Source organism: Haemaphysalis longicornis, unplaced genomic scaffold (assembly GCF_048455015.1).
Source record: "Haemaphysalis longicornis isolate Haplotype H1 unplaced genomic scaffold, Haemaphysalis longicornis Haplotype H1 scaffold_4, whole genome shotgun sequence".
Lineage (NCBI taxonomy): Eukaryota > Metazoa > Arthropoda > Arachnida > Ixodida > Ixodidae > Haemaphysalis > Haemaphysalis longicornis.
Window position 1 is genome coordinate 117,387,601 of NW_027526361.1, and position 16,035 is coordinate 117,403,635.

At 46.7% G+C, this 16,035-nt stretch overlaps 1 protein-coding gene across 1 annotated transcript in view; it reads right to left on the minus strand.

Moving 5' to 3' along the window:
- Positions 1 to 4,114: 4,114 nt before the first annotated feature.
- Positions 4,115 to 16,035, minus strand: part of LOC144179956 (ubiquitin-conjugating enzyme E2 Z-like) — a 34,114-nt gene continuing 22,193 nt past the window's right edge. Inside the window, exons 3-7 of the mRNA XM_077708370.1 lie at positions 13,660 to 13,847; positions 10,265 to 10,376; positions 9,113 to 9,237; positions 8,950 to 9,040; positions 4,115 to 4,123 (exon numbers count right to left, since the gene is read on the minus strand). Coding sequence (XP_077564496.1) covers positions 4,115 to 4,123; positions 8,950 to 9,040; positions 9,113 to 9,237; positions 10,265 to 10,376; positions 13,660 to 13,847 — 525 coding nt within the window. The remainder of the gene's footprint in view (positions 4,124 to 8,949; positions 9,041 to 9,112; positions 9,238 to 10,264; positions 10,377 to 13,659; positions 13,848 to 16,035) is intronic.

A 16,035-nucleotide genomic window follows, 5' to 3' on the forward strand; every position in this document is an offset into this window, starting at 1 on the left:
TAGACCGCCGGGAGCTGCGCGCCCCTTTATTACAGCCAGGAGACTTCCCATTACTTTGGAAACCGATGCCTGTCTTTTATACTGCCCCGTTCCTTGTAACACGCACCCCATGTTGTAATTAAAGAATAAGATGAGCGCAGGCAGAGGGCGATAGCTGAAAGTGAACAGAAAGACGAAGCTGTGCCCACTGCCTGGCTCAGAGTGTGTTCCAGGGCTGGCGAGAACGGGCCGACTGGGTCGTGCTTCCGCTCTTGGGTCCTCCACACCCATGACAAATCTTAGCTCTACCGCCTACCCTCGAAGGGTCAATCGGAATCCCCCCGCCCCTTCCCTCCCCAGGACCTACAAATTTAAATTGGCACCAACACCGTTCCAACGAGCGAAAGCATAAAAATACTTGGTCTCAAGGTTGCGGGTACGATTACCAGCAGCGGTGGCCGCTTTCTGACGTGGGCGAAAAGCAAAAGCACCCGTGTTTCGAGATTTCGCTGCACGTTAAATATCCCCAGATGGTCAAAATTAATCCGGAGCCCTCCACTACAGTTCGCCTCGTCGCCTGTTAAGCGTTGCCGAGTTAAACCTCATAATCAATCAATCAATCAATCAATCAATCAATCAATCAATCAATCAATCAATCAATAAAAAGAAACATCCCCCTCGCGAGGGGCACGATCAAATGCAGAGCATTTCTGCGGGGGGGCGCGCCTGCAAGCCGTATGGATTACGTATTGGTTGTTGTAATTGTTGTCTTCCAGCGTAGACATTGTCGATGAAGTCGATGGTGAAACGTGCCGTGAACCCCCTGCCGCGGCTATGACGCAACGTGGAGCGGCTATGACGCAACACAATCCAACACAATCCACTTTAATCCAATCCAAATCCAAGCCAATCCAAGCCAATTTAATCGAATCCAATCCAATGCCCCTCGCTAGATAATGTTATAGCGCCGAAATCGCCACCACGCGAACGCGTGATGCTGACGTCACGATCACGCCACAGATGTTAGCGACCGCAGCGCGCGCGAACCACATATGTGGTTTAAGCGCGAACCGACCGCGGCGAGAGAGCGCGATGCGAGCGCCCCACCTGTTCTTGCGCGCGAACCTAACGCGGCGAGAGAGGGTGTTGCGCACGTCCCCACCTGTTGTGCGCCCGAACCGAACGCGGCGAGAGAGGGCGTTGCGAGCGGAGAGAAGGCGAGGAGGACGCGGGGGTGAGGGCGCACCTCTGGCCGACGGTTGAATGAGTCAAGGATATAAGGCACGTTCGTAACCTTCCTTTCTGTGTCGGCTTTGTGGCTCAGTTGGTAGAGTACCGTGCACCTTGCGTTCCGCCCGCAGAGTCGTAGGATCGAAACCTGGCGCCGGCAAGTATTATTTTTTTATATAGTGTAGGGGGAGCGATGCGGACGCGGACTACGGACGCCAACGCGGGTGACATCGTGAGTTACTGAAATGCTCTGCATTTAAAAATTACCGGTCTTCTCAGCGCAACAAGGCGAACACTCAACTTTTATTGCAAATTTCTTCATATGTAATCCAAAGTATCAGTCTCATTTGATGAATAACCACGCGTCACAAAGGACTGAAGAAGGAAGAGAGACGACGGCTAATACTCCAAGGTTTTGTGATAAGCAGCATCATATACTCCCTCTCTAATCTTCACGTTAAGAATACTGAGCCCACGAAAATTGACTATCTCAAGAAAATCACGTAAGACCGCGTTACAAGAACGCATGCACGTATCCACTAGTCGATTAGAACTTCTGGATGTCCATAATACCGCACAGGAACTCCTGGAAGGCCATGATATCCATCAACTGCGAAGAGACTTCCCATTCCTTGTGGTATCGATGCCTGCCTTTTAGTCCGCCCCATTCCGCGCCACACAAACCCCATCCACCACAAGAATCGCAGAGATCGACAGCACGGGTGCCATCGAAGCACTTCCCAATAAGACGGGATATAGGCTGGGTCGACGCGTGTACTTCCGGTATTACGATGCGTGCTATATATACGTGGCGGTAGTTCCCCGACCTGCCTCTCCGTGGCGAAAGAAACCGCTAATGCCCTGTCTTACACTTTCCTGTTGTTACCTTGCGCTTACTCGTAAAACCCGCCTCGACGCGCCCCTTTTATGTATTTTGCGCTTTATGGAGCTAGACTTTTCTACTGGGCTGTTCTTTTGTGCAGTTGCAGCAACGAAAACCGCCAGCCTAGCCAAACCCGCTACCGTTGACGCCGACACTATCCGTAAATAACGTAACATGAATTATATTTTCATCTTTTATATGCGGCCTTGTTCCAATGCACCTTCGCATTGACATTGTCGCAAGTTATAGAAAAGTTAGCCCACCTTCACTGACTTAACGTCGCGAATGCTGGTGTTAACAACGAAGCGGTCTGGTGTTGCCTAGTCACGAGGCTAAGCTTCATAGAAATTCTCAAAGCCAACAGATCGAACCCCGTTCGCTGCAAGTAATTTCTGCCGTGTTCTCCGGCTTGTGCCATCTACTGGAACCTTTTGTTACTTTTGAACTTGAAACACTGCACAAGGTGGCGCGGGCGGGGCTTTTTGTTATCACACGGCGTATTTTTTATTTGCGCAAAACTGATGCAGCCAAGTACTTTTTATTGCAAAAGAACAATGTAAACGTCACTGATGTATTCAAGTCTTTCCTCAAATATGCCTAATGTTTTCTTTTTGCTTAACTATGTGCACAAGTATAAACACTACCACCAGATTTATTAGTTTATGAAAGCTTTGCCTACATAAGCGTCTCGTTCGAGCATTCTTTTACCTTCCTGCATGTGTGTTCGGTGCTTGCTCTCCGCTTTGAGGCTATACCCTCACCACTTCGCTGCGACCTTTATACCACATTTCGTACCACAAACGTCTCGTCCAAGGACGGATTTGTTGTTAATAATATTGCGAGACGAAATTGGGTACGCATCCCAACTGGGGGCCTGCCTGTCCTTTGCTAATGGCAGCTCCACACGTGTACGCTCCTATTGAATGAACGTGTGTACCGAAGCGTTCGGGTGAAACTTAGGGTGCGTTCCGATTTCCCCTTTAGACGGCTTCGTTGCCGTCTTCGCGTACAGTCCATCATGTCAAGCCCCGTTATAATTCGAACGAAGCAGTCAACGAAGGCTGCTTCGAAGAGACAGCATAGAAGTCAGCAACGATGTAGACTACCTTCCTGTCTAAACTACTAAGTGCCGCCAGCGCCCCCTTTTTGTGAACCAATGTTGTGACAAATTAACTTGTTGTTTTATTGAAATATTTAGTATAGGGGTGAAGATTCTTTTGTTGAGTTTTAAATCGCATAATATTTGTAATAATAACAGTACTATTTTCGAAACCTGCAGCTTCCGTTTCTCAACAAGTCTGCTACGAAGTTGTCGTCTGCGTTGGTAACCGCTGCACCGTTCCTATTCTGCTTCCTTTCGCCGTCTAGACTGCTTCGTAACCTGTCTACCAAGCTGTCCGCGCATTGGAACGCAGCCTTAGTTCCTACCACTTTCAGTTGTTCGTGAAATGGAGGCACACATAACCACTCGATTCCACGGCGACTTGCATGCGGAGTTTTTTTCTCAGTTATTAGTCTTGAAGACTGCAATTCTGTATACTCAAAATGGCCTACACTGTGGTCCCGTCATCAAATATTTTCAGATGATTAATACTATGAATCAATTTTTTGTTCAAGAAAATTCCAGAACGACGGTGATATGCAAAGAAAGCGCTGCTCAGGCGTTTATTCGAAACCAAATTTTTGCAACGATTACAAGAAAACACAAGCCACCTCTTCTCAAAGCTTTTGCCAGTTCATCTTCAAAGCTCAATTGACCCTGTTTCGGAAAGTAAAAGGAATCCTGTTGAAATTGAAATGTTAACACCAAATTTATTGCGGCTTGCTACCAACCATCGGACGTTTATCCAGAATAGGTAATTAGAATTTTGTGTGTAAAAAACGACTGATTTAGCTTCCCGCCCCTACATCTTCGTAAGATTCAAGCAATTTTTTTGAAGTCGGAGAATTCGTGCGCTGAGTGTGAGGGCAAGAATTTTTGCACGAACAGCAGCCTTGGTGATCCGTTCGTTGGAGTTGGGGTCACGCTACCTGCGAAAAGAAAACACGGGCATTTCGCCTTTCAAAGCCAACGGGGTGATGCCGCAACAAACATTCCTAAACCTATTCCTAAACCTATTAATGTTACGAACGAATCGCATAATTTATTACGTTCCTTAATATTCATCTTCCGGTTCATTATCACCGTAGCTCCTGCAGAAAAGCACGCAAATGTGAATAGAACAATTTTTTCAACTGGTCGCTCTGTTATTCTCAATGTCTGCCGGCTGACCGTACGTGGTGTCAATTAAACAGTAAGCATATATTATACACTCATGTTCTATTTTATTTATGTAATAAACGTTCATGGCCCCAAGGGCATTGGAGAGTAGAGTGGTACCCTGCACATTCTTAGCAGAGAATGTTTAACAGATTTCTTCACAGACATGAATTAAGCGCAAAAAAGATAGCGGTGTTATCCAATACTATACAACGACAGTGGAAACGGGAACAACTTTTGATTACAAGCGATGCAACAAACAGGCACTTCAACCGTACAAGAAACTAAAAATACCTACAAAACGACAACAGTGCGAAGCAGGCAACCAATCAGCAGTCTGTACTACAAAGTGCTATTCGAACTCTTCTAAATTGTTAGTATCAACGACTGCTGCTGGAAGGTGGTTTCACTCTGATGACGTCTTTAGAATGAAATACGATAAGTAAGAAGCACTATGATAAGAAGGCTTTCCCATTTTTGTGGCGATGATCCATGCGCGATGAAACGTAGGTTGCCGAGGTGAACATTGCATTACTTAGATACGAATTCATTTGTGCTGCTGAGCACGAGGACGCGGGTTCGATTCCCGGCCGTGGCGGCCGCTGCTCTGAGGGATGCGAAAAGCCAAAACACCCGTGTGTACGAGATTTCGGCGCCCGTTAAAGATCCGTTGGCGGTGAAAATTAACACGAAGCCCTCCTTTACGGCGCGCCTCATCGCCTGCATTCGTCGGCGCGTTAAACCTCACAATCTGTCAATAAGATATAAATTCATGTGATATATTTGGAAGAACAAGCTTAAGCGTGAAAATTTTTCTGTGTAGCTCCAGGGGTATCAACGATAAAGTCTGCTTCGTAAGTAGCTCCAGGGGTATCAACGATAAAGTCTGCTTCGTAAGTATAACACTACCTGTACGATGGTAGTTCTACAGAATAAATCGAGCTTCACGATTCTGAACAACCTCATAGCATTCGTTAGCGATTTAGTTCAAGGATCCCATATCGAAACGGCATATTACGACATATCGAAATGACCCACTGCGAATCAACCGTTTGTGGAGAAGAGTTTTAACACAATGTGACGTCATATAAAAATTCATTTTAATATACCCTAGCATGCGGCTAGAATTGGCGATTACGCGGCTAACGTGGCTGTTCAAAGAAAGATCGGAAGTGAGTAAGACACCCAAGTATTTGTAAAATGTTACTGGTTCTAATAGCGTGTCATTAGGGGTGTAAGAAGAGTGGTCAGTAGCGTCTTTTTCCATTTGGAGCACCAGTCCGAAATCGCGTCCAGATCTTCTAGATCTGACACGGTGCCATTAGCGTTTTTAATCTCTCGGTAAACAGCACAACCATCGGCAAAAAGTTTTACAATGGAGGTTAAGTTGCTTGGCAAATCATTAATATAAATCAAAAAAGAGTAAGGGACCAAGGACTGATCCGTGGGGTACTCCAGAAGTTATTGGAATTGGAAGAAGAGTTATAGCCATTGGTATAAACAAATTGTGAGCGACCGGTTAAGAAAGATTTAATCAATGTAAGAACTTTCGGGTCAATGTTAAGTCTACATAGTTTTTAAACAAGCATATTGTGCGGAACTTTATCGAATGCCTTACAAAAATCGAAGTACACAAAGTCTACTTCAGAACCGCGATCAAGAACAGAATGAACATCATTAGTTAGAATCACTAATAGTGTTTCACAGGAATATAATTTTACAAACCCGTGTTGTGAAGAGAAAATAGCGGAAACCCCAAATATTACATCCTAAAAATCACTAGCGAGCATAGCAATGCTTACCTGGTTTTTTTTTCTGCTTAGACGTAGCTAGGACCGGGCATCGTGCAAGTCGACATTGGGTCTCCACCAGTCGTACTGTTACCTCGGTTCATGACATGCTGCCGCAGAGTCTGCAGCTTTTGCAGCAATGCGTCGAAGTTCAACGTGACCTTCGGCGTTAATAAACCGCCCTGTGAAATCGAAAAGAAACGTTTTGTCAATTGTTATGTTTGAACACATCTTCTTATGGCGGTAAGGTGGGCAGATACAAGTATGTTCGTCTTTTCAAGCAATGTGTCTTACGCAAAGAGTATTGTTGGCTGATATGGCTCGCTACTAATATTCTTATTTGGAAGCCGAGAATATTCCCTGAGGGGAAGTTAAACGAAGTGTGCGGTCCCCCCGTCCCAAATACGATAGAGAGAATTGAAGCGAGCGCTGGATACGTAACATCGCTCCGTCAAGCTCGTTATCCGTGGAACCAGAACTGCGAGCATCTCTTTGCACATTTAAAAGCTGCTATTCATCCCTGGGAAGAGGAGAAGGTGAAGGGGAAAGGAGGATGAAGAGGAGGAAGAGGAGACTGAGGAAAAACTTGATTCAACCTAAGAGTGTATGTGGGCGGGGTCCTTAGTTCACGACTCCGCTGTTTGTACCCGCCATTTTTGCACTTTCGGACAGCCAAAGCTGCCGACTGGGTTCAAATCTTGCAAGTTGACTCTGTCCCTGCACTCCGGTAGGACTGGGAATCGAATCCAAGCATTGGTTATTCTGGCACTCCCATACCATGTATTAGAGAGTAGCGCGATGTTCGTCGTGTTTCGGCAAGGGAATGGGAGTGCGGTGGTGTGGGTGGCGTGTACTCTTGTGAAGTGTGGGAACGTGCTTGTCTGGAGTTTATGGAGGACGGCTTCTTCTTCTTTTTTTTTTTTTTTTTGGGGGGGGGGGGGCACACGTCAGCAGCTCCTGGCGGCTAAGTGCATCGGGATAGCCTGCAGTGTTGCGTAATGTCGTTGAAAGTAGTGAGAGTGTGTGCTACGCGGTTTTACACACCAACGGTGACCTGTTCGCAATACCTGTGCAGCAGCCCTGTAAAGAAACAACGGCCATAAAATAACTAAGGTCGCGACATTTTCTGATCTCGCCGCATTTCGCCGTCACCGCGCCCCTTTCCTCCTCCGTTTGTATCCATGTTTTTGGTAATTGTTTTCCGAAACGTGTTCTCAGTTTATTGAATAAAACACTGGTAGTATTCATACATCAATCACCCGCGTGGCGGTAAACCATAGCAACAAAGAAACAGAAATTAAACATGAACCGGAATACGCATATCTGAACGACAACTTTGCATAGTTACGCAGGAAAATAGATTACGCTTGTGCAGACGTATGAGCAGTGATTGTGTTTTGTTTCTAGGCATTCAAGAAGGTCGACACTGTTTGCGCTGGCACATACATATATTTATTTATTTATTTATTTATTTATTTATTTATTTATTTATAAGAAAATTTTCCTGGCTATAACGTTAATTCTACGATAGAGAAGTCACATTGAAAAACATGACAATATTTATTCTAACGTTTCGACCGGAGGCCGGTCGGCTGGACCCCAGCAGAAACGTCACATTAATATTGTCATGTTTTTCGTGGTGATTCTAATTTAATATACTATTCAGCTGCCAAAAACTGGCAGTTATAAGTCAGTGCTCAAACCTAGGAATGAAAGTGACGTATGTTAGCAGTAGACGTATGTGCAAACAGGCAAACTCTCAAATAAATATGTTGTTCTCACTTCAAAGCCACTTTATTTAAATAAATCAGTTATTTGCTTCTCGCGCGTACAGCATGCACGACCGTTTATGGATGCTTCTACTTATTCCGCCTTGCACAATACCTCATCGGTGTCGCCATTGCACCGAGCATGAAATTGCGGAATTTCTTCACGTCCACTAAAACATCACTGTTCGACACGATCTCATCTCCTTCTCTGTTCGGTGAACCACAGCCATCTTTCTTCGCGTCGTCATCGTCACTAGAGATGATTGCGGCGCCCGCTCCTTGCGGCACCCGCAATCGGTGAAAACTTTCCGCTTTTGCTTGCATGCCATCTCTTGCGGCAGTGACCTACGATCTTGGGAGTTCAGTGCGCGGCGTCAGGTTGTGCATTAAGATTTTTCACCTACTCCAATTTTTCCCTCACGGCTAACGCCGTCGGCGATACCGGCTTTTCGGCGACACAGAACCTTCAGGGTATGCGCGTTAAAAATTCTACTGAAACAAAAAAAAAAACATCATGCACACCTCCGTCAAACGATGACGATGGTTGTACACGAGGCTTTGTGGTGACGGATTCTTTGGTTGTCGCCTACGTTTTCCAAAACCGCTTCGACCATGTCGACATGGAACCCGCCGCGGTGGCTCAGTGGCTCAGGCGTTGCGCTGCTGAGCACAAGGTCGCAGATTCGATTCCCGGCCGTGGCGGCCGCTTTTCTGATGGAGGCTAAAAGCAAAAACGCCCGTGTGTACGAGATGTCGGCGCACGTTAAAGATCCCCAGGTGGTCGAAATTAATCCGGAGCCCTCCACTACGGCGCGCCTCATCGCCTGCGTTGCGTCGGCGCGTTAAACCCTACAATCAATCATCATGTCGACTTAGAGCAATCGGATAGATGCCGGCTTCGTAACAAGAGGGGTCCAGGTGTGATTCCGGCCCCAGGGAGCGTTTTTTTTTCTTGAACTTAGGCGTTTTCACGTTTGAGACACCACCAGTAAGAACACTAAAACTTTGCTTTAATAACAGCGATGAAACACTACTGACCTTAAAGCTGGAACCATTCAGATGCCGCTGAGACCTGGCAATGTTCTCATAGGTGTCGTAGTACACCAGGAAGAGTTTGAGGGCCACCTCCCTGCATACGGGAGCAGTTTATGCAGGTGTTAAACCGGCGGGAAAATCGTTTCACAACGCGCTTGCGACCAACCTTAAAGGTGATGGCAGCGGAAAGGTTTCCGTGAGACAGGATTCCACCATCTCGCACACGGCCACTTTTATTGTTTCGTGCTGTATGATCATGTTGTAGCATTGTGAACTCTGCGTATGTGCGTACTGGAAATAAAAACCACAAAATGAGCTATGTAGGACAGGTTTCTCACCGAAGTGTCACCGTGTAATTAATTTAGTGCCGCTATATATTTCAGTTGGTGTAAGCAGGCACCATGGAAGCAAAGGTGAATTGTCTCTTGGTAAATAACAATGAACATATTATTAGCACTTGTGAAAGAATGTCAGCGAAGACAAAGGATAGAGAACGCCTCCACTTGTTCCAAGGAGCTGCTACTTCTTCCTTACCAGTTCAACTTCTTTTTCTACACCCCTCCCCCCATCTTCTCCAGAAAAATACAGGCCGAAGTCCCACGACCTCTTTTTCTACATTCTCTCCCCGGGAAAATGCAGATGCAATCTCCACAACCTCTTTCCAACAGTACTGAAATAGTAATAGAAAGACCAGGACGGGTAACTACTTCATACGAGCTAGATATGTGAAATAATTACTGCTCCATTTCACGTCTTAAGTTCAACTGCCAGTTATATTGGCGTTGTAGCCAGAAAGCGTTTGTTGATTGGTGGCGAGTCTCTAACCGATCCCACTCAGTGGGTAGCGGGAATTGTGGGGGCATATGGTGAGCCAAATGAGACTTGCTAAAACTCCCGCGAGCCGTTAACGACAATTAAATTCTAGAGTTTCCGAAACGCGTTGCAGATGTTCAATTCCCACCTCGTTCAAAATCCCCTTAACTTCGTTTTTACCTCAATTAGTTATCTTGTAATGTGTTTTTCGTGAAGGCCATTTTGAGAGCGGTGTCAATGCTGTAGACGCTGCACGGTGACGCTTCTGCTCAATAGGCAATCTAATGCTTTCTCAATAATAACAAAGCTGTTCCTTCCCACGCCATAGTCAGTGCAAGCAATTACAACAAAGTGGGCGACAATCTAGGCAATAATATACGCATTTTTTTTTGTACTGTAACGCTCCGAAGTCGCATGCTTTTATCCACATTTCCCAATGTTTCTCCTTGCCGCCATCTTTGTTATATTTGTGTAAGCGAAGGGAGATGATTAAAAATTGCCATACTTTTTCGAATCCCGGCTCGTTGGCAAGTGGTGTCTCGTTCATCAGCGACTGAATGGACACGAGCACACTTCCAATGCTCTGGGCGGCGCTCCAGGCTGGTCCGGGGAAGGTTCTGACAATGAAATTCAGATATAAAATCGTATTTTTTTTTTTTCAAAATTGATAATAAAAGCAACCTAACCATACTAAGTAAATTTACGGGAGCAACATGGCACACAGCATATCATCATAATTTTCGGAAGCTTCGTGTTTATGTTCGCTAAAAGTACTTTTCCGGGCGAAGCAGACATACGGATAAATGTGCGGCAATTAAATAATGGAAGGAGTGTTGAAAAAATAAAATACCTTGCACATTTGGCCACAATGTTTTTGAGGAAGAAAGACCCTAGTAGGTCTGTACTAATTTTGAATACAAGTTACACACATCGAGTTATTCCTGATGTAAAGGATTAAATATTGTGTGTGTGCGAAGTGGCCCTTTAAAGAACACAATTATCCGCTCAATGCAACCACCTATGACGCTCTTCGCCTCCTCTTCTCACTCCTTTCTTGGTGAATTGAACGAAGGTTTGTCCAGTGCAGTTCAAATTTACTGCCGTCGCAGTGCTCGCGCACCCCCTGCCTGGAACAGCGCGAGCGGGAGTTCTGTTCTTTTTTTAAAGACGATAGTCTTTCTTGGGCTACTTAAACCCAGACATTTTAGTCTGTCTGTCTGTCTGTAACTCGATTCAGCCACCCGGCCAAAGTTGTTGTTGTTGTAATCCTTTATTTCGAAGGGAAGGCCATGCGGCCATAATAAGGGAGGAGGGGTAAGAGGCAGGGAGGAGTAGCTGAGTAGCACAAATGGTGGGTCCTTGAACGATTTAGAAGAGATCACTGCCGTCAGCAGAGCCAGGCTAGGGTTACTGGGATCATGTGAGTGCAATCAAGTCAACTTTTACGACCGGGGTAGGCCCCGGTTTACACTAATCTCGAGAGACCACTCTCTAGGCCGAACACCCCGAGGGCTGAGAGAAAATTAGCGTCTTCGAAGGGGGGCTCGTCTTGAGAGGAATCACGTGGCAAAGCGTTGACGAGTATTGGGCGGTACAAAGAAAATGCGGAGCAGTGCCAGATTAAGTGGTTGAGGGTGGCGAACACTAACGTTTGACAGTAGGGGCAGTAAGGAGGTGGAGATTTTGCCGGGTGAATCCATTTTCCCATGATGTGGGGTGTGAGGGCTGCGTTAGCAATAGTTTTGTTGATGAAGATTTCCGCAGAGCGAGGCATCGGAGGAGCCAGAGCCAGGTAGCCAGCGGGAGTAACGGACGCAAGGCGTACTTTCCGAGCATGGCGTGCGCGGTCAAGTTGAAGGCGAGGGTGAGGAGAGGGGCGCGACGCGTCGTCGTCCAGGGGAGGGGTACTAGTGAGACACTCCCTTGCTGCATCGTGTGCAGCCTGGTTGCCCCCATCCGAGTCCGTGTGACCCGGCACCCATGCCAATCGGGCAGTGGTCCCATTGCGAGCCAAAATGGCGATCGCGTGTTGGATTTCGTGAACAGTTGCCACCCGGCCAAAGTAAAATTGATACTGCACAATAGTCTTATATACTCACAGCCAAATGTAAACGTCTAAGCCCGGTTTATATGTTCATACTTGTCAACTTTTTTGAACAAGAACAAGACATTACGCAAATATAAGACAGGAAATTAGCACACAAGGGATATTTACAGTGTTCATTTATTAAAAATTTATGGATGCTTGGTTTTTCGATAACAAATGATATTGTATATCTACTGCAGAAAATCACCGCCTCCTGGCGGCATGTGAAAAATCACGCGGCAACAGCAACGAAAGGTTCCACTAGCTAGGTTCCACGTTCTGCTTGGAACGCACGTGGAGCACGGCCACGCAGTGCTATGAACCTTGTAGTCGGCCGCCTCCATTCACACGCGTCTCCGCCGTACTGCAGCGCTGGCATCGAGGAACCCGGGCTGTAGCAGTGGAACGCGGTAAATTCAAATCGCCTTGCGCAAACCTTTAGTGTGTTTACCTTGAGATGAGCGCGACGGTACAGGAACAGCTTGAGAGGTGAGCGGGAAAGCAAAGGAGGGCATTTCCTTGGCAAATGTTTACAAAGACTATAGTCTTTTGACGACATTTGCCAATTTTTTTTGCTTCTTTTCATGTCGCGCGTGCCGGCGCCTTACTGCTCAGTTTGAAAGGCGCCGTTTCTGGCGGCCACTTAATTCGCTATCTATCTTAACAACCAACACAGTGAGCGTTCCTAAAAAAATGAACGCGAGGGCTGCCGGTTTGCTTTGCTCTAAACAACGGGGAGATGCAGAACAAGCGCCAGCGGTTCACGAGTGTTGAATGGTTTAAACCGCATGTTTTTTTAAGCTTGTGTGGAACACTGTTACGGCTACGCCGTGGGGCTCTTCTTGGGTACGTAATGCCGCTGCACCACCTGATACCGGCTGACGCTTGAAATCGAACAGCGTGACAGCGAAGGAGCTACGATGATAAGGCTAGCCCCTAAAGTGCTCTGCACTTAAAACTGGGAGGCGAGGCCCACCCGGAGGGAGCACGACCTGCACCAGGTGCGGGACGCACGAATCGTCGGTTTTCCACCCTTCAGCGACCATGGCCGTGGTAATAAAGTGCCAAGTCTCGACGCGAAGGCATGCCCAGAAAACTCAAGTGAAAGACGGAGGAGGACATTGCGGCGGAGAAGCGTCCGTGTGCCGAAGCCCATCGTCTCAAGCACTCCCAGGAAACTACCAAGGCGTGTACTTCCGCGCATCATTAGTTCATGCGCACAGCCAGTGACCCTTCCACGCAATAAAATACATTCATGTCTCACAAACAATTTTTCTTTGAGAACTATCACGCTTTAGAGTTCCACAGGTGAGCCAAACGTTCCAATTTCTTGGAGGTACCAACAAATGGCATGCCAGCAGTGCGAACGCAGTACAAATAAATTATCCTAAAAGAAACTTCCATGGCGTTTATCCTGCCAGGACGGAAATGGTAGGGGAAAAACATCACTGGTGGGGAGACACAACGAGGCCTTATGTCACAGGGCCGGCAGGAGACCATCGTCTTTCGGCGACATTTTAAACGAAGCAAGCAGATACACGGACAATTCGTTTTTTTCTTCCCCGAAACTATCAAGTCCGTTGCCTGTAAGCCTTTTCTTTAGCGAGAAAACGGGCGGTAGCAACAGATTTACCTTACTTTCCTAGTACTACTGTCACAAACTCACTGACTCAGTTTTATTTTTGTACGGTCCCTTCATTTATTGCGTGCTTCCTCGCTATACACCGAGTGGACCCCAGAATATTCTGGTTCCCGGCATGCCACTCACTCTCCACTGGGCCACCCGCGTGGCGAAATAAGGCGCTGTTGCTTACCCAAGGATGCTGAGACAGACTTTCCCGCACGCGTACAGGTTCGGGTTGAAGCGCACACGACCGCCACCTGTCGTCAAGAGGCGCACCCGCGGAGGCGCGATGGGGTAGTCCGGAGGGCACTTGAGCACGAAGTGGAAGAAGCCTCCTTCGTATGGAGTGTCGAAGGGGCCCACCACCAGGGCGTGGATCTGCATAGAACACACGGGCATGCTGATCACGGTAGGGTCAAATAATGCTTAGAGGTTTGCTAATAGGCGTTTTGAGCACGGTAATGAACAAGCGCAGTCATTACGATAAGGTACTTAGCTTTATCTCTTCGAAGTATAACTTTCTTACGTGCAGCTCACAGTTTCGCTGCAAAATTTGTTGCCGCTTCCCACCTGTTCCTTCGTGTTTTTGGACACGCATGCTCGTCATCGATACCCCCATGAGCGTAACGAAGCAGAGAGCCTGCTATTGGACGGATTTTCTCGCGCGGATCCGGCGAAGAGAAGTGTCGTCTGGTCAGAGTCGGAGGGTTCTGGCAGTGTGGGATCCGTCGACCCACAAGGACGAGACTTGAGCGTCAAGGTAGGAGAGAAGCGACCATTAAGGTCTGCATTTAAAGGGACGTCGAAGGGAACCGAGGAAAGAGGAAGAAACATTGCGTGCGCTAATGCGGCGCTAGACATGACGATGATGCCAGCAAAGGGAGATTTACCTCTGTTCTTTAAAGACAATGGCTGGCCGCGACCGTCCAATGGCGGTCGATGGCAACATGGCTATGACCTCTTCAAATAGATTGTACATCTTCCCGGCCGCCGAGGACATTGAGCGGGCAGCCATGATGCAAGTCCCTGCGCAGTCTGTGCGTATTGTCTGGCATACCCGTAGTCGCACACTCATGTTGGGGCCCAGACCGAGGCGGATTGCTCTTGTATTGGCGCCGTAGAAAATGTCGATGGGGAGAGGGTTTTGTGAAAGTGCAGTCTTGAGGAAAGGTGCTCTTTCGAAGTCCTGCAGGCAGTAGTACTCTGTCTTCGAAAGTTCATCAGTCATCATGGTCCCAGGGCTCCTTTCCTCTTTCCAGGGTTTGTAGACATATTGATACAACCTTTGGAATCCGCAGTACACAACACTTCTGAACTGCGGGCGACGGAGAAATTTTAATACCTGAGTAACCTGCTAACCAGTTAGGTGGCTGAAGTGGTATCTGGACTTACCATTACAGAACAATGCTATAATGACGCGATCGAAATACTCCAGAAGTGATTCGGCGACCAGATTCTTATTGCGCGACACCACCTGTGGGCACTGATTGATACAACACCTGTTTTCTCATCAACTGACGCAACGAAACTACCAAAGCTCTACGATCTTGTTAGTTTACGAAGCAAAACCTTCACCAGATTTTCAAGTAATAATAATTTCTTATTACCATCTGTTCGTTCTGATTACGGTAAGAAAACATCGTGTTTCGCAGCTGTCACTTTGTGGGATAGTTTGCCTGTTACGGTTAAACCATCGTCTTCTATTACATGCTTTAAAAACAATCTTAGGGAGATTCTTCTGGTTTAATTACAATCCTGCTTTTGTTCGTATTTATGAGGGACATTCCTGTTTGCTCGTGCCGTTATTTCCTTTGCGTTACCTCACATTGTATAACTTTTTGTAAATATATTAGGCTTACTGTTGAGTGCATGTAGATTATAGATTAACTTCACTTGTCTTTTTACTATTATGATGAGATGTCACGCCCATTTGCTGCTTTCACAAATTTGTTTGTGTATTCATAATCGAGGGTTCCCTTACAGTCCGTTGACTATGGGACCCTCGTCTGTATAATAGTATGTATTCTTTTTATAAAATAAAGTTTCACTTTCACTTTCAAAAGAAGACGTGCAGATACACTGCAGAAGCTTCAACGCACTTGGTACGAGCCCAGAGACTTATTGCGCCATGCTACGTGAGATCCGTCTTCGGGCACTCCCTCGAGACCTCGTCCTAAGGTACCACCGGCATTCAAAAACGTCGTCTAATGCTTCCAGGTCAACTGGAGTGGAGCGTGATCACCAGCCAACAGGCCACAAAAAACAGTTCAACGATTTAATTAACTTTTTAGGAGACGAACTTGAGTGTCTGCAAACAGCTAAACTGAACGCAGCTCCAAGAACGAAGTTTAAGGCGAATGACGAACCAGGGGAACGGCGTCAAGCAGGAACTTTCAGACATCGACATTCTCCAGTAGCCTTGCATGCCCAAACTAAGGAGACGCAAAAGTACCTTTTTTGTTCTGGCCCTCATGATACAGGATCTTGTTCAGATAATAACATCGCAATGGAACAAAATAAGTTACTCCTCACAAATTACGGACGTTGTTTCCATTGCCTGACGCCA